At 35.1% G+C, this 18,964-nt stretch overlaps 2 protein-coding genes and 1 long non-coding RNA gene across 3 annotated transcripts; 2 read left to right on the top strand and 1 right to left on the bottom strand.

Moving 5' to 3' along the window:
- The first annotated feature begins 694 nt into the window (after positions 1-694).
- LOC109014170 (G-type lectin S-receptor-like serine/threonine-protein kinase At4g27290) lies at positions 695-4,549 on the top strand. The gene is made up of 7 exons (XM_018996532.2): positions 695-1,964; positions 2,134-2,262; positions 2,563-2,720; positions 3,250-3,460; positions 3,629-3,866; positions 3,943-4,093; positions 4,244-4,549. The coding sequence occupies exons 1-7, from the start codon at positions 695-697 to the stop codon at positions 4,547-4,549; spliced, it is 2,463 nt and encodes an 820-aa protein (XP_018852077.1).
- Positions 4,550-9,481: 4,932 nt separating this feature from the next.
- On the bottom strand, positions 9,482-12,421 carry LOC118343687 (G-type lectin S-receptor-like serine/threonine-protein kinase At4g27290). The gene is made up of 7 exons (XM_035687456.1): positions 11,549-12,421; positions 11,310-11,427; positions 11,015-11,172; positions 10,735-10,945; positions 10,377-10,614; positions 10,143-10,293; positions 9,482-10,012 (listed from the first exon to the last, which is right to left on the bottom strand). The coding sequence occupies exons 1-7, from the start codon at positions 12,341-12,343 to the stop codon at positions 9,713-9,715; spliced, it is 1,971 nt and encodes a 656-aa protein (XP_035543349.1). The 5' UTR covers positions 12,344-12,421; the 3' UTR covers positions 9,482-9,712.
- A 1,835-nt stretch (positions 12,422-14,256) lies between these two features.
- Positions 14,257-16,270, top strand: LOC109014214. Its single transcript, XR_001999698.2, has 2 exons — positions 14,257-14,563; positions 15,965-16,270. It is a non-coding gene; the product is annotated as an uncharacterized LOC109014214 (long non-coding RNA).
- Positions 16,271-18,964: the final 2,694 nt, after the last annotated feature.

Raw genomic sequence — 18,964 nt, 5'->3', positions numbered from 1 at the left:
AATATTATCACTTAACCTAGTCTTTTAATTAAGTAGCCTATTATACACACACATACGAAACAGCATGATCAAGGTAAAGATGGAGGAACGCTGGAACGGTTCTCAAGCACATACATTACCTTCTTAATTTCAGTTCTTTATTAATCTCAAAATTTGATACAAGATCTTTGGCATTAATTAATAATCCATTTCAATCATGATTTGAAGAATTTTCCACCTTTCAATCTTGCACTTCAGAGAATATGTATGGTTGACTTTTTTTTTTTTTTATTAAGATAATTTTATTAATAACCCTCACTTATGATGGAAGAAAACGGAGAATACTAAACATTCAAAAAATTATCAAAAAATCTAAGACTCCCAGAATACTATATACCGAAAATGCTTAACAAAATATATATATATATATATATATATATATATATATATATATATATATATATAACCAATCAAACAACCTGCAAGAAAACAAGACCAAAGAAACCACTTGTATGGTTAATTGCTTCAAAATTCAAACTAAAAGAACTTAAGACGTTTAAGATTGTTTTACCAATTCCAAGTCAACAAGCCCTATCTCTTGTGCTTCGTTTTATATGCTACAAATAATAAAGAACTTGGAAGTTGTGATCTGCCGTCCCTTGCATTTTATTCTCTCTCTGTCAGTCCAACCAACTAATTAGTTAGTTTGGATACCATGAAAGCCTTCATCGTACTTTACTTCTTGTGCTGCAGATTTCCCATCTCTGTAATCTCAGCTGTTACGGACACCATTGGTGTAACTGAATCAATTAAAGATGGCGCGACCATAGTTTCATCGGGTGGGAATTTTGAGCTGGGATTCTTTAGTCCAGGTAATTACAAGAGCCGATATATAGGAATATGGTACAAGAAGATATCTACAACAACAGTGGTATGGGTTGCCAACAGAGATATCCCTCTTAACGATACATCAGGAGCTTTGAAACTTTTGGACCAGGGAGTTCTTGTCCTTTCAAATGATGCTAATATCACCCTTTGGTCTGCAAGTTCATCAAGATCAGCAACCAATCCGGTTGCACAGCTTTTGGATACAGGAAACCTTGTAGTAAGAGATAGAAATGAAAATGATCCGGAAAATTTTTTCTGGCAAAGTTTTGATCATCCGGGCGATACGTTTCTGCCGGGGATGAAGTATGGATTTAACTTGGTAACAGGCATGAATCGGCAGCTTACATCATGGAAGAGTGTTGACGACCCTTCAACAGGTGATTATACTAATCATCTTGATCCTAATGGAGTGCCACAATTTTTTCTAAGGGAGGGTCCAGTTACTAAATTCCGGACAGGACCATGGAATGGTCTCCATTTCAGTGGGATGCCAAATTTGAAACCGAACCCAATTTATACGTACGAGTTTGTTTCCAATCCGGTGGAGACTTACTATTCATATCATCTTATCGACACCGCAGTTGTCTCGAGAATGGAGTTAAAACCTGAAGGCAATCTGCAGCGTTTTACTTGGATTGATCGGACCCAGAGCTGGAGCCTCTACTTAACAGCACAAGTAGATGGCTGTGACAGGTACGGATTGTGTGGTGCATATGGTACGTGCAACATCAATAACTCCCCATATTGTGGGTGCATAAAAGGTTTTGTGCCGAAATTTCCTGAAGACTGGAACGCGGCGGATTGGTCACATGGATGTGTGCTAAAGAAGCCTTTGAGTTGCAGTGATGGAGAGGGCTTTGTGAAATATTCTGGAATTAAGTTGCCAGACACACGGCAGTCCTGGTATAACAGGACTATGGACCTTAATGAATGCAAGAAGCTTTGCTTAGAAAATTGCACTTGTACAGCTTGTGCGAATCTGGATGTCAGAGAAGGAGGAAGTGGGTGCATACTTTGGTTTGGAGAACTGATTGATATCAGAGAGTACTCTGAAAATGGGCAAGACATCTACATAAGGATGGCTGCCTCTGAATTAAGTATGGTTCCTGTATTCTTAATAATTATTTGCTTTTTAGATTTATAGTGAGAATTAGACCCACTTAAGCATAAGGAACAGTTCGGAGGTGAAAAAAAATGATAGAATGATTTTGGACTATCGTATGGCATAATGCTAATGCTAATTACTTCATATTGAGTTAATTGCAGCAGCATATGGAAGCTCTAAAGGAAAGAAACGAGTGAGGACCATAGTTATCTCTGTACTGTCTTTTGGAATAGCTCTCCTCGGCCTAAGCTTGATGTTATTTGTCCTGAAGAAGATGCTAAAAAGAGAAGGTAAAAGATTTTCAAAGAACCAACAACTGTTTTCATCAGTGAAAATTTGTAGTCAAAGAAAGGGTGACTGATCTTAGACCAGCCACTCCAACAGGATTCTGTTTCATATTTCAAGCTCTCATTAAGTTCACCATGCCTTGCATCAATTAGTACGGGGCATTGGGTAAAAGTCCTTCTAGATGTGGTTCTGTACTTTGTAATTGACATCAGCTAGGAAGAATCAATGAGGATGTGTGGAGAATATCATATTTGTGAATACCACCCGGGTACTTAGTTCATATCTGGCCCATTTCTTTGCAGGATGTATCTTATACAATCCAGAACAAGAGGTCGGCAATGGAAGGGAGAATGAAACTTTGGACCTACCATTATTTGATTTTGCCACAATAGCTTATGCCACAGAGAACTTTTCAACTCAAAATGAGCTTGGGCATGGCGGATTTGGACCTGTCTACAAGGTATTTGCACTGAAACACTGGTATGCAGTTTCATTTCATGGATATATTTGAGACTATCTAATGATCTGCATGGAACAAAATTCAGGCACCAACATAGTAGGACTATTCTGCATATAATTCTTATTTTCTACCCCCATGTTTTTTTAAATAGCTACAGCTTAGTACACAAAATTCATCCTTCTGAACTTGCATCACTTTTTAGTAGCAGTTTGTTTTCTGAAAAAAGGTATTGGCCTCTGAGTTTGTCCATGTGAAACTTAAAAGAAAACAACGCTATGCATGTATTTATATTGGTAATCAAACAAAAGGGTGATCCTAGTGCAATAATATGAAACTAGTGTCTGCACAAACTATATTTTACCCCCTTTTTTAAGTCATCCAGGCGGAGGCATTCGTATTTTAGAGGCATACAAAGAAACAAATAACTTCTCCACCAATGTGAATGCATTCAAAGAAACAAATATATGCGCATGGTATTCCTTATATCTGTCATCTGTGTACTGTGATCGATAAAATAGTTGCTATTCAGGGCATTTTAGAGGCGGGACAAGAAGTAGCCGTTAAGAGGCTGTCATCGGAATCAAGACAAGGACTCAACGAATTCAAGAACGAAGTTTTTACCATTTCCAAACTTCAACATCGAAACCTTGTGAAGCTTTTAGGATGTTGCATCCAAGAAGATGAAAGGATGCTCGTATATGAATACATGCCCAACAAGAGCTTGGACTCCTTTATATTTGGTTTGGCTCTCTCAAGAACTCTTACTTGGACTAAAACTTTATCTACCACGAGCTTCAAAGTTCTCCAACTTCCTTTTGAATTGATGTTTTGAAAAATCCCTCATTTGTAGATAAATTGGAATGGAATTGTGCCAACCAACATTTTTTTTTTTAAATGTTCTTTTGCAGATCCAAAGAGAAACATATCATTAGATTGGCCTCAGCGCTTCCACATTATCAATGGGATTGCTCGGGGTCTACTTTATCTTCATCAAGATTCCAGACTCAGAATTATCCACAGAGATCTAAAAGCTAGCAATGTGTTACTGGACAATGACATGAATCCAAAAATCTCAGACTTTGGCATGGCCAAAATATTTGGAGGAGATCAAACGGAAGCACAGACAAGCAGAGTGGTTGGAACATTGTAAGAATTTCTATAACATTGTATATTGCCACCATTGTCCATATATGTCTTGATTTAATCAATGATTTTGCTGCAGCGGTTACATGTCTCCAGAGTATGCCATAGACGGAGTATTCTCAGTGAAATCTGATGTATATAGCTTTGGTGTTTTGGTACTAGAGATAGTGAGTGGAAAGAGAAACAGGGGATTCTGCCATCCAGACCACAATTTGAACCTCCTTGGGCATGTAAGTGATGTCAAGCAAGACAGTCTCAAGTATTTCATGAGCCATGATTCTCAGTCAACTTTGTGCTATATCTTAAGAGAATTTCCATATTTTTCTCCCCCCGACCCCCCAACATTTTTTTTTTTTATAAAATGGTCTAAATTCATCCAGGCATGGAGACTGTACAAGGAGAGACGGATATTGGAACTGGTTGATAAATCAGTAAAGGAGTCGTGCAACCCAACAGAAGTGCTGAGATCAATACAGGTGGGTCTATTATGTGTGCAGCAAAGTCCAGAACATAGACCAAGCATGTCCACTGTGGTTTTGGTGTTGAGTAGTGAGACTGTACTACCTGTGCCTAAACAGCCTGGTTTTCTCACCGAAAGGTATCTTTCGGACATGGATTCCTCGCGAAGCAAGCGAGAAATATCTTCCAGTAATGGACTCTCTGTTACATCTGTAGAGGCTCGATAATTTTTTTTTTTAAAAAAAAAAAAAAACCGAAAAGACTTGTAAATTCTTAATTATTTATCCGTCTGCTCTAGTGCTTCGTTGTTTATAATCGTCAATTTGTTTATGGAAATTTGGAGAGGTGCCCTATATGTTGGAAATATTTTTAAAATAATATATATAATATTTATTATTAATAATATTTTAGGGATTTATTTGGAAGTTATGAATAATTTTGGAAATAGAGAATATGTAGAAAGTTTATAAGCTACGAAATAGGCTTATAACATTTTGGGTCTATTGAAATGCCATTAGAAGATAATTGGCTCATTGGTATTAAGCCTCCAAAGTTTACCCCTGGGACTGGGTTCGAGCCATGCCTCATTCAAAGGAGGGATTTTTGTTGATTTATGCCTGCTTTCCAGCCCGCATGAGGCATGGTGTGTAAGGCACAACGCTTGGCAAATAAAATGCCAAAAAGTCGCACCTGTTGGGTTTCGAACCCGTGCGAGTTGGATGGCAAGCAATCAAGGTGACCGTTGGGCTAAGTCCAATGTTTGTGTCACTTGGTAACAGGCACAAATAATATACCTGTTCGGTTCAGATTTCAGAAAAATGAAAAGTTGTAACTTTTCATTCACATCCTTTGGCCCTCTATAAATAGACCCAATGGCCTACGAATTTTGAGTATGGAAGACAGAATATAGAAGGAAATTAGGCAATTTCGAAATTCTCTCTCTCCCAAAAGTATTTCATTTCTTCAAAACTTGTTATTAGGATCTGTTCATTCTGCAGAGAACAGATTTCTAATCTCTTGGTTGAATAGCAAAATCTGAGGGTATTCGGGTCTAATTTCGTGTGTGCATAACGCAGTTAGACAAACAGACTTGTTCTGGGTTTCATTGTATCTTGGAGGCAAATTCGCTTGTAACCCGTGTGCATACCGTTAATGGTGGGGGCGAATATTGTCTTAAGGAAAGCGACATTCGTAACGCGCCTTGAAGCAAATTTTTCTCTCACTATTTTCTGTTTTGCAGCCCCTTTGAACCAACACTATATGTTACCATGCTTGAAACGAATTCCGCCTTCTTCGGATTGAGAGACCAAAATAACCGGGATTGACTCTAATAATGATAACCATATTGGATCAACAGCTGAAGATAAAAGTCAAGACCAAATTACACGGCAACACAAGCATGATCAACATCCACATAAAACCCAAGATAAATGCTAGCCAAACTCACATCAATCTCAATCAAGAGCAGACATAGCTAAGGAAACTCGGAGAAACCGCTCAAGACTTTGATACCACTTGTTAGAAATCGGAGATGATGCATTAGTGATTTAGGAAAAGAAAAGCATGCACAAGGTCAGCATTGAAAGGAAAACTAATGTTCTTTGGAGCATTTTTCTCCCATTCTAGAAGAATAGATCGATTTCTTTTGACTTTAGATACAAGAGGCATCCCATGTAGGCTATTCATTGGTGAAGTATACACATCAATCCTTGAATGCTTCCAAGTTCTACCCTTTCCGCTTCTCTCTGAGTGCCACTTTCTCCCTCCATTCATATCATTCTCTGTTTAAGAATTTTCTCTCCTCAATGAGTTGCTGAAAAATTGACTTGAAGCCCGTGGGACCGACTTTCACAAACTATGAATCGAGACGGAAGAATGTGTAGTCCAAATGAGTGATTTTTTATGTCCAGTAAGTAAAATATGAGCTACAAATTGAGTCGTTCACTGAAATGAGATTGCAGGAATTGAATACCTACAATGATTTGGGGGAAGATGTTTGGCCTATGCCTAGTCAAAATTTCCAATTCCTTTGTTCAATTGCATTTCTGGTGAAAAAATAAAATCACTATAATATATAAATAAAAAATAAAATCCCTATAATATATAAATAAAAAATAAAATCGCTATAATATATAAATAAAAAATAAAATCACTATAATATATAATAAATAAAAAATAAAATTACTATAATATTTATCACTATTAAATATAAATAAAAAATAAAACCATTATAATATATAAATAAAAAATAAAATCACTATAATATATAAATAAAAAATAAAATTATTATAATATTTATCTCTATTATATATAAATAAAAAATAAAACACTAAAATATATAATAAAAATAAAATCACTATTATATATAAATAAAAAATAAAATACTATAATATTTATCACTATTATATATAAATTAAAAATAAAATCACTACAATATATAAATAATAAATAACATTACTATAATATTTATCACTATTATATATATATATATAAATAAAATCATTATAATATTAATCACTATTATATATAAATTAAAAATAAAATCATTATAATATTTATCATTATTATATATAAATTAAAAATAAAATTATTATAATATTTATCATTATTATATATAAAAATAAAATAAAATCACTACAATATTTATTAATATTAAAAAATCACTATAATAAAATCATTATAATATTTATTATTAAAAATCAAATCACTATAATATTTATGAGACCCACATATTTTTTAATTACCTACTCAAAAGTCAACAACTCAACATACTTCACACATCTAAACAACTCAAAATACTCTCAATGGGACCCACAAACTCACTCCAATCTCTACTCATAACTATTCACAAACATTCTCAACACTTTTCAACACCTAAACGTACCCTTAGTCAGCAAGCATGGGTGGGGAATAGGGAGCGTGTCAAAGTGATTCTCCTATTTTCCGAGCTACAGACAGCGGACTACGCACGGGAAGACGACGAAAGTATAAATTGCCAAACCACTGCAAAACGAAGGGAAATGGTCCCAGGATTGGAAGTGTTACGCTCTAAAGCCGTGACTTATAGACGAAAGAAAGTATCGCAAATTGAAGGCTATGACTACAATAAAAAAAAAAAAAAAAATTGAAAGCTATGACTTGCGTGTGTGTGTGTCGCACCACAAAGAAATGGGAGGGGAAGATCAAGAACAAACAATTTCCAAGAAGCATGAAAATACGCCACATTTATATACACACGAATTAGACACCTTTCCCATCTCAAACCAAACGCACAAACCCAGAAAACCACTTATCTTATTGGTTTTGAGTTTGGGAGTCTATAAATTAATTTTTACAGTCTAATAGTTATTTAAAAAAATTATTTTAAGCACTACAAGATCTGAAAACCTACTTTATATAAAGTATTAAATTGAAGTTTTTATTGGAAAAATTTTTGAAGACAACGTTCAAAACAGAACGTTGAAAACTATTGCAACAACTTAAAGCTTTACGATAGTATATTTATGAAATATAGATAAAAATTGCAAAACATTTTAACAAGGTTTTACAATTCAAAACCCTATTAATTAAGTAATTCCAAACAAGCAAATAGCTAAAAATTTGTAGAGAGAACAAACGGGCATAGCTGAATCAGTACATGTCTAAAGTGCCCAAAGTCTTGGGTCAACCATGAACGACAGCCAAGCTATGAACTGGAAAAACGTTGTGATGAGACAAACAGAAACTTATAGGTAAGCATCAACGAGCAAACGTCCCACGTACGAGAGGATTGTCGAGCCAGATCAAAAAACAAAAAATAAGCAATTAAATGTAAGTTTCGGACTTTTATAACTGTAACTTCCTTGAAAATAACGACTGTAATTTAGGGTTTGTTTGTTTTCGTATATGAAATGAGATGTGATGAGATGTTGAGATAAAAATTAAAAGTTAAATAAAATATTATTATAAAATATTTTTTTAATATTATTTTTGTTTTAAGATTTGAAAAAATTAAATTGTTTATTTTATTTTGTGTAAGAATTTTAAAAAGTTGTAATAATTATATGAATTAAAATGAAATGAAAAGTTGTGTGAGACAAGCTCAAACCAAAAATTAAGGATTCTAAGCTATTGTTTGGCATTAAATTTGACTTAATTTCTGAACTCCTTAATTATGTCCTTGTCCAGAATTTTCTTTGAAGGCCCCTTTACAACTATCGCTTTCCCTTCTACTTCTAGAAGTGTACCCTGAAAATCAATAGGTTAGAAATTGTTGCCGAAGGAGTTGCTGAAAATTCACTTGAAGCCCGTGGACCGACGTTCACCCACCATAAATGGAGACAAGAAGAATCTAATACATGTGAGTGATTTTGAGATGTCCAGTTAGTTTTTGATTGGGAACTAGCTAGGAAACTATGAGCTAAACATTCAATCATTCACTGAAAAAGATTCAAGGAGTTTTTTTTTTCCTTTGAAGAAGAGGACAATCTCAAGATCTATTGATAACCATTTATTACTTTTGACAAGAAAAATGAGTATTTATGATAAGTTATTTATAATGAAAATTATTATTTGTGACGAAAATAAACTTATTTTAACAGAAAATAAATATTCTAACAAAAAATAACTGGCAGTAATTGTAATGTTAATTAATTAATTAATACCATGTACATGATAAAGAGTTTCGAAGGCTACGAAATCCTGAAAACAGAACACCGTTGTAGAAACCTAGAGTATACCCTCCTGATTTCTTTACAAAAGAAAAGTGAAACTAGGAATATTGAGCCTGTAAATCTGTGGTATGATATATAAACAGAGTATGAAGCTATTTCTGTCTAAATGATGGTAAACCAATTTTCTTCATTCCAAGGATTCCGATCAAGGTTTTGAGGAGCTGTCTAGAGTTAGAGAAAGTAGCATCATTTCCATGCAGCTGCGCCAGAATTTATAAAAACCTTCCCCATAAGTATTTGTGATTTCAAAAGACAAGGAAGTTGCACCAATTAATATTTCGTTCCACAATTCACAGTATCTACGGAGGTTGATTACGACCGGGGTTTAAAATTTCAAAAGCCAACAACGTTTACTGGGGATGATGTCTGGTCAACATATACAATTACACTATTCAATTGAATTGCTAGTGACAATGATCTCATTGAATTGGGCGTAAATTTAGAGCATGCAACATTAAGAAGTAGATGATTCTATAAATCGTCAAAGAAGATCATACAGTTCAAAACACGAGATAGAGTTCTCTCTCTAAAGAAAAATCTACAGATCAATGTATCTCTTTTTGTTCTTTCCCGAACAAAAGCGGGTTGCAAACCATTTTTTTCTACGCTGATATATTAACTTTCAGAAAGCACAAACTTGAGAAGAAACCTCTCCCCTTTTGCTCCAAGTGATACCATCTATCGTGCTTCAAACGTTGAAATGCTGATTCCATTTGCTGAATAAGTTGGATTTTTGCCAGACGAAGAATCCCTTTCCGATGAATCTGTATAGAAACCCGGCTGCCTTGGGATAGGCAATAAACTTTCACTGTTTAACATTAGAACCACAGACGACATGCTTGGTCTATCTTCAGGTCTTTGTTGCACACATAACAGACCCACTTGAATCAGTCTTAATACTTCGGATCGAGTGTTTGCATCACCTACTAATTCATTGATTAATTCGATCGCCCTATCTTCAATCCATAGTCTCCATACCTGAAACAAATTTAAGCCATATTTTCTTGGGTCAGAATTCCTTCAAATATGCTCACCTATCGTAACATATTAAAATCTATTGTTTTCGAACAACATCGTTAATCAATAGAATTCTATTATCCATGCTTACATGTCCAAGAAGATTAAGATGGTGGTCTGGATGGCAGAATCCCCTGTTCTTCTTCCCACTCACTATCTCCAATACTAAAACTCCAAAGCTAAAGACATCAGATTTCACAGAATACTTCCCATGCACTGCATACTCGGGAGACATATAGCCACTGCAAATGCAAATGTAAGGACAAGGACAATGAAGCTCAGAAATAGTTGGATGTAATCTATAAGTGAATATTAACGTACTTACTATGTTCCAACAATTCTATGGGTCTTGGCCTCAATTTGATCTCCCCCAAATGATCTAGCCAGGCCAAAGTCCGAAATTTTCGGATTCATGTTAATATCTAGTAGGACATTGCTGGCTTTAAGATCTCTATGGATGATCCTCAGTCTAGAGTCTTCGTGAAGATAGAGAAGCCCTTTGGCAATGCCACCAATAATGTTCATGCGCTTGCGCCAATCTAACAATTTACTCTTTGTCTGGTCTGTCCAATTTCACCTTCATGTTAGTACAAACCTCGCCAAATTCTCAACAAAAAATTCATTAACCGAAGAAGATAAAACCAAACATGAATATCCGGCATTAGAAGGGTCAAAGCTCAAACCAAAAATGAAGGACTCCAAGCTTTTGTTAGGCATGTATTCGTAGATTAACATGTTCTCATTTTCTTCCATGCAGCACCCTAGAAGCTTTACAAGATTGCGGTGCTGGAGTTTGGCAATTAATTTGACTTCATTTATGAACTCGTTAGGTCCTTGTCCAGAATTCTTTGAAAGCCTCTTTACGGCTATCAGTTCCCCCTCTACCAGTGTTCCCTGAAAATCAATAGGTTAGGAAATGTTGCCCAAAACGTATAGTTTGCGTGGTGAGGATATTTTGTTTACCTTATACACAGGTCCAAATCCACCTTCTCCCAGCTTGTTTTTGCTTGAAAAGTTATCGGTGGCATTAGCTATGGCTGTCAAATCAATTATCGGTAACTCCATGTCTTCGTTCAGGCCTTCATTGGCGTAATCTTTCTTGTGTCTTCTTTCAGCCATTCCTGAATGCAAGCGACCGACCATTTAATCCGATGCATTCTAAGTTAAAAGACTTTTTATAAAAAATTTCATAGTCGTTATATATATTTTCAATACTATTACGCATCAGAATTTATCATTCAATGTCTTATAGCTTCACCTTTGAAAATAAATTTCTTGTTCCGTATGTATGAAATCACTGCGAGTGTTAGAATTCCAAGGACTAATATTCCAGCGCCGGCTATGATTCCTTCTCGTTTTATCTTGCTGGATTTCCCCTGTTTCTCAGTATTTTCTGAAAAATAAGTCAGAGTCAATCTGCATATATCTGACTTATCCTCTATTTACAGATAAAGAGCAAAAACTCAGATCAAATAAAAGAAGTGAAAAAGTACCTACTTCTGAACTCGCCATCCTTATGTACAGCTCTTGCCCACGCTGGGAGAATACTTCAATATCATTCAGGTTGCCGAACCAAAGGACGCAGCCTTTTCCTTTTCCCCTAATATCTAAATTTGAATATGCTGTGCAATTGCAGTTTTTCAAACATAATACCTTACATTCAGATAGACTCGTGGTCTCGTCAAACCAGGAAGAAGATGTGTCCGGCAATTTCAGCCCCGTGTACTTACGGAAGCCATCTCCATTGCATGCCAATGGAGTCCTTCGAACACATCCATCAGACCACTCCAGTGATTTCCGATCTTTCGGAGACTTGGGTAAGAATCCCTCCAAGCATCCACATGGGGGAGAGTTGTTAACATCGCAAGTACCATATGCGCCACAGAAGGCATAATTTTGACACTGATCTGACAGGAATGTAGAGAAAAGCTCCCAACTGCGTGTTCGATCCATCCATGTAAAACGCTGCGCAACGCCTGATGGGGTTATTACATATCTTGAGAAAATAGAACTGTTTACGAGTTTAAACTCGTAGCAGACATCGTTCTGATTCATCACGAATTTAAATTCTAATATGAGTGAATTAGGATTTAACCCCGAACGTCCCGTAACACTCAGACCGTTCCATGACCCCGTTCTAGCCTTTATGGTATTCCCCTTCATAATAACCATTTGTGGAAGCCCACGAAGATCTAACCGTACTGAAAAATCACCTCGAGCAGGATCTTCGTCGCTCTTCCAAGATGACATGAACCTATCTAGACCAGTTACTAAGTTCCTTCCAAGCTTCATTTCCGGTAGGAATGTGTCACAAGGATAATCAAAACTCTGCCACAAAAATCTATCTGGGTCATCGATATTTCCATCTTTCACAACGAGATTTCCGGTATCCAAGAGCTGTGCAACTGGATTTTCTGCTGTTTTTGACGTATTAGTTGACCAAATAATATTATTTGTGCCATTGAGAAGGGCAAGAACTCCTTCATCGGTGACGGTTAGAACTCCGGAGTGATCGTTAAGAGGATTGTCTCTGTTAGCCACCCATACAACTGTCCCAGAAGATATCACGTACCATATTCCCACGTATCGGCTCTTTGAACTACCTGGGCTGAAAAATCCCAATTCAAATCTTCTACCAGCTGAAACTAATGTGTCGCCGCCGTCTCTGATTGATCGATTTGGAGTGAGAGTGCCCAGCGGAATGGAGGTTTCTAAGAGGGAGAATAATAAAGAGCATACAAAAAGACAGGTAAAGACACTCATTTATTTTCTAGTAAATGGTTGCTCTGCTTTTGATTCGGTGGAAGTAAGGCGTGTATATAGTAAGAATAATGCTACTCTAACCACTTCCAGTCCCGCTATATTTTTTTTATTTTTTTAATATATATTTTTTTTACTTAATGATTAAGTAAATATTTTTTAATGATATTATAATTTTTTTATTTTTTTAAAAAATATTTTATAGTGTTAAAAAAATATATATATAAAAAAGTAAAATAAAAAAACACTACATTTTACACTAAGCGGGACTGAGAGCGGGAGAGGAAGCGGGGGCTGTAGCGCGGTTCAGTAAGTAAATGCCCACAGGCCACAAGTAGAGAAATATGGATTGAACACGTGTTTTGCTTCCGTGTGTACACATCTTTTGCTTTAGACTTTTTCACTCTCGTTTCTGGATTCTAGTTGGCAACTTGGCAGCGTGTCAAGGTGATTCTGCGTTTAAATGCTGAGTTGATCAGATAATTTAAATTGATCTGTAAATTATAATATTTTATAAATTTTATTAAAATTTATTTGAATATAAATAAATTGATATATATATTTAAATGAATTAAGCAGATGTGTTTATTTGGAGTGAGAGTGTCCAGCGGAATGGACGTTTCTAAGAGGGAGAATAATAAAGAGTATACAAAAAGACCGGTAAAGGCATTCATTGATATGGTTATCTCCTTTTGGTTCGGTGAAAGTAAGGCTGGCGTGTATACATAGTAAATGCAGACATGTAGAGAAGTATGGAGTTGACTGTGCATTCCTTCCACCATATTTACTATTAAGAGCAGTCATTTTTACGCACCTAACGTCGTATCATCCAAATTATATATATAAAAAATTTAAAATTAGAGAAATGATGAGAGAGAGCCGAGATGAGGGAGACCGAGATAAGAAAGAGCTGATGAGAGAGAGAGGGATGATGAGAGACCAAGATAAGAGAGAGAGCAGAGATGAGAGAGAGACGATGATAGAAAGAAATCGAGATAAGAGAGTCAATGAGGGATGAGAGAGAGATCGAGATGAGAGAGAGTGACGATGAGAAAGAGACTAAGATGAGAGAGAGAGTGACGACGAGAGAGACCCTAATGAGAGAGAGTTGATGAGAGATTAGAGAGATCTAATGAGAGAGAGAGGGGTAGACATCTGGTACATTTTGCAAAAAATAAAAATAAAAAGATTAGTTGCAGCCACGTAACATGTACACAACTGTAGCAATACTCTATATTATAACTCATTACAATCAAATAATGCAATTAGGAACCAAAAAAAAACCGCTTTTTTACTTACATTTCTCGACCCGACCCGAAAGCACCCGACGCGTTTAGATTCCGAATCGGAAACGCAAATTTCCCGACCCGTTTAAAAACTCGGTTATTAGCCGATACCCGAATTAACAAACGAAAACGTCTTCGTTTTTGCCAAAGATAGATAAGACAGTTTTCTCTCCCTTGCATGGGACTGTTCAGTGTTCACCCATCTTCTCTCCTCAGTCCCTCTTCTCTCTCGCTCGAAGCAACCTGAAGCCTCTTGCTGCTTTGCAGAGTTGCAGACGTGCAGACTCAGCTCTCTCTCTCTAGTCTCTTGCATCTCTCTCTCTCTCTCTCTCTCTCTCTGTGTCTCGAAGCTCTCTCTATCTGTGTTTCTCACTCTCTAACTCAGTCTCTCTTGTTAGCTCTCTGTGGTGGTTGGATCGTGGAAGCTTTCTCTACGAATTACAAGCACCGAAAAAAACGATCCAGGGTACGTCTAGTTGCTCTTTGAGGCTTGTGTAATTAATTTTCTTGTAAAATTATTGAAAAATTCTATTTGCAAGCTGCGCCCAAAGTTTGTGTTGTTTGTTTGGATGGAGGTTTTGTGCAAATCTGTGTGTGTTTGTTTTGGGGCTAAATCTGATGTGAAACAAGCTTCTCTTTTTGAGCTTTAAGTTACATTTAACCCATCAAATCTGAGCGTGAGCTAGATCTGTTATATGATTTTTTTTTTTTTTTCTTCCCTTGTTAAGGAGGGTTACAAGAAGACCAGGTCTGTAAATTTGGTTCTTCCCTGGTCTGGTCTGAAGTTTTTGTATTCTTTAGATTCATATTTTATTTTGTTATATAGATTTGGTGGCAAAAGAAGTACTGAACCTAACTGGGTTTTGAAGCAAGTCATCTTGCCCAGCAAATGCTTGTCTATTTTATCGAAAGAGTTGTGTGAATTCAATTAGTGCTAAACAAACTCTTACATAATAATCCAGAATTCCAGACCATTATGTACTTCAATAAACTCAACCTTTGAGCAGAAATTTAGGGGCTAAGTAAGTACTAAGTAGCATTCGGGAAGCTTTAGGTAAAGTATATTTTATTCTCTCTCTCTCTTTTTTTTTTTTCCTCTCTCTCTTGGTGTTAAAAACTAAACATTTGCACTTTTAAACAAACAGCAGAGGGGTGACTTGAGTCTTTGGTTTCATTCACTTTAACTAGACGTTGGATATGATTGGATCAGCTGAATGAAACATTCTCTGGAAATGCTTGATGTCTGACTTTATCATTTTACTGCTGCTCCTCATACAAAACATTGTCGGCTCTCTTGTTATATCACAACATATAATAATGAACGCTTGGTTCTTCTTTTAGATAAAATTGGTTGAAATTTCTGTATTGTTCTTGATAAGCACATTTCATTATTTTAATAGGTAGGTAGGTTGGTTGGTCAATTTCCATCGACCTGGTCAAGCATTTTTATATTGTAGTTACACTTTGTGATGAAGAGATTCTAAAACTGTGATTTATTCTCTATCTTGTGAGAGCAGAAGGATCCAAAACAAAGAGATCAAATAAATACTGGAGCAATTATCTCTGTTTAATACAGATTCAGAGGACGATGAATAATAATAGGTGGAAGATTTTTGTTCAAGTTTTGATGCTCTCACTGATGATGTGGACATACTTTCTGTGTTTGTTGGTTTGCATCTGATATCAAGTGGTTGTCACCAATTGTAAAATTTGGAGGGGGTTGTCACCATTTGTTTTATAACCAACCAAATTATAAAAGTTCCAATGCTCCAACAGTTCCTATAATTTTTATTATAAATTAGTTATATGTTTTCTTATAGTCATTTCAATTAATTATATGTTTAACATAATTTTTTATTTCATGTAGAGATAACTTTGAAGAATATTTTGAATGAGGCCCATTGAAGATTACAACAAGGCCAAAGCTATAAGGGCGTAGTATGGATATGGTGAATTATTCTTCATGAAAAATGATTTTTCTTTCTTTCAGGGAAAGGGTGATTATGTTTTTGTGGTTCAGTGACATTCTTTTGGAATCTCATGCATTTTGTGCATGAATTTGTTGTTTGGATATGGTACGAATGCCTGTGACGCATTTGAAAACACGACTCACTTGAGTTTCAATTGTTCAAATGTGACTTTAAAAATATTGAATGTTGTTCTCTTGGGTACCTTTTGTTCATGTCAAACTAAAGTTTTTAATGCCAAATTAGCACATCAAATTGATAATATCTATTACTCATCTTCCCATAAATGATGAACAAAATACGAATATATTACTCTAAAAGCAATTCAGCCCATAACTATTTCCAAAAGTCGTGTAATTGATAAGAAAATTAGGGTCTAACAACGAGAAGAAATACAAAGTCATCCAGTTTAAAAATACAATGAACTGTAGGATATTCGTCATAATGTAAATTCTAATTACATTGGAATTCAGAAACAAACAGATTCTACAAATTAGTGCACGATCACTACCTCTTGTATCAAATCACAAAAGAGCATTGGAACAGACCATTTCAATTTTTTGTTTTTTGTTTTTTTTTTTTTGGTATAGAATGGTAATCAAAATTTTATAGTATACATCTAGATTTAAAAATGAAAATGAAAATTTAAAAAAAAAAAAAAAAAAAGGGTCGGAATACCCGTTTCTGCCGAAACTACTGTTGGGTCGAGTAACTGGCCAAACATATAAACGGACAAACGAAACAGTCCAATTTCGGGCCGGGTCAGAAATGGTATTTTCGGACTGGGCCAGGTCGGTGAACAGCCCTAAACGCAATCAGACCCCTTCATTAAAAATAAATTATAGTTTTATAAACCATTGTCACTTTTATATAGAGTTAAAATATAATTACCAAACAGTTATAAGTTAATAATTTTTCCGGAGCACACAATATAGTCTGTTTTTACTCTAATTTTTTTTTTTTTGGTTTTATTTTATTTCCTATTTGAGATTGACGTCGATAATAGAATTTTGAGTTTTATAATTTTGTTAAAATGTTATTGTTGAGGACGTGTTTCTTACACTGTAGCTTGTTCTATCAACTTGCACTCAGAAAGAATAATGGCTCGTTGTTTAGGCAAGGGATGCCTCTAATCCCTAAGTTGGTGATAATTGGTTGATTGCTGTAGATTGGATTTTACATAAGTTCATAGAGAGTTCAGTTGGTATTTATATGAACTAATTGCCTCAATTTGGTAAGGCTCGTCTCTCGTCTGGCTTTCCACTCCTGTTTTAGGATTCAAATTAGCCCCCAATGGCCCAATCACGCCCACATGAGGTGGGTATCTTGCTAAGATTCATTAACTTCTCACATTATGTTCTTTTTTTTTTAAAAAAAAAAAAAAACTTTAATCACAAATAAATTATACAAAAACAAATCTATAAACTGACGTAATTTAATGTGATACATAAGTAAGATTGTAAAATTGATCTACTAGATTTGATGAAATGAAATCAATTTATGAATTTATTTTTATTTAATTTTTTTTAGTATGAAGCCATTCTTTTTTAGAAAAGCTCCAATTTCGCATACACGTGCCGCGGCTCTTCCGTTCTTGTCCCGAGTTGGGGTGTCCGTTGCTTTTCCAATCTCAATAAGGCCATTTGGCCCATGGGCCCCATACGACAATAACTCACAAGTTCGACTCATGCTTTAAAGGGAAGATTGGGCCTTAACAGTTACTTTAACAAATCGTTTATTGTTCAAATTATTTTTTATTTATAAAAAAGAGTAATTATAACGTGTTGGTGAAATATATAATAATATAATAAAAATTATAATACAATTAATATTTAAATGAAATTAGTTTAGACTGAGATATGTAAATCTCGTTCTTTTTAAGGAGATTCAAAATTTTTACAGTAGATAAAGTTTTAAAATAACCCATACAGTAGAAATTTTCTTGACTTGATTCATCAGGATACAATAACTCAACTAATCATTATATAACTCGAATTAACTCTACACAAGTTACTTGTTAAGCTCAAAACTCTACTCAAAAAACACATCTCTTGTATCTGAAAAATATTCTAAAAATTATCTACACACTTACTCTTACCTTCTTTCTATCTTATACGAAAAAGACACACCAGAATAAATACTTGAAGTGAACAGCAATAGGCAATCAAAACAATTAAAATAGCCAACTTACTACTGGAAAACCATTCGGGGCTTTATTTCTACCCGTGCACATAAATGGTACAACAATTTTTAAAATCTAAACATTGAAATTTTCAGTAATAACTCTTGATTCCAAGCTTTTAACGCCGTAAACGTAAACTTAAAATAAAAACTGATTAAATTAACACCCAACCCAACGGCTTTCTTTTCTTTATTGCCTTAAATAATATTTAAACAAGATCAAATACTAAAACAGATGCCGCAAATAAAACCCATACATGACTACTAACCGTTCAGAACTTTAAAAATGCTTGGAAATAAAAGATGTTGTAAAAGTTTTTCTTCAAAATTCAAGAAGAAAGAAAAAAGAAAAAAAAAAAAAAACTGAAGGAAAGCTTACTGACAAAAAGAACGGTAATGATAAAAAAAAATTACGAATAAATACCATTTATTAAAAAAATACGAACAAGAAGTAAATTTGTAGAGAGACCAAAGTCTTGGGTCACCATGAACAGAAAATCTATGAACTGGAAAAACGTTGTGATGAGACAAACTTTAGTTAAGAAACATCAGCGAGCAAATGTCCCGACGAGAGGATTGTAGAAGTGTCAAAGCTCAAACCAAAAATTAAGGATTTTAAGCTATTGTTTAGCAATAAATTTGACTTCATTTCCGAACTCCTTAATTAGGTCCTTGTCCAGAATTCTTTGAAATCCCCTTTACCACTATCGCTTGCCATT

Source organism: Juglans regia, chromosome 2 (genome assembly GCF_001411555.2).
Source record: "Juglans regia cultivar Chandler chromosome 2, Walnut 2.0, whole genome shotgun sequence".
NCBI classification, from domain to species: Eukaryota; Viridiplantae; Streptophyta; class Magnoliopsida; order Fagales; family Juglandaceae; genus Juglans; species Juglans regia.
This window is presented reverse-complemented; position numbering and strand designations above follow the sequence as displayed.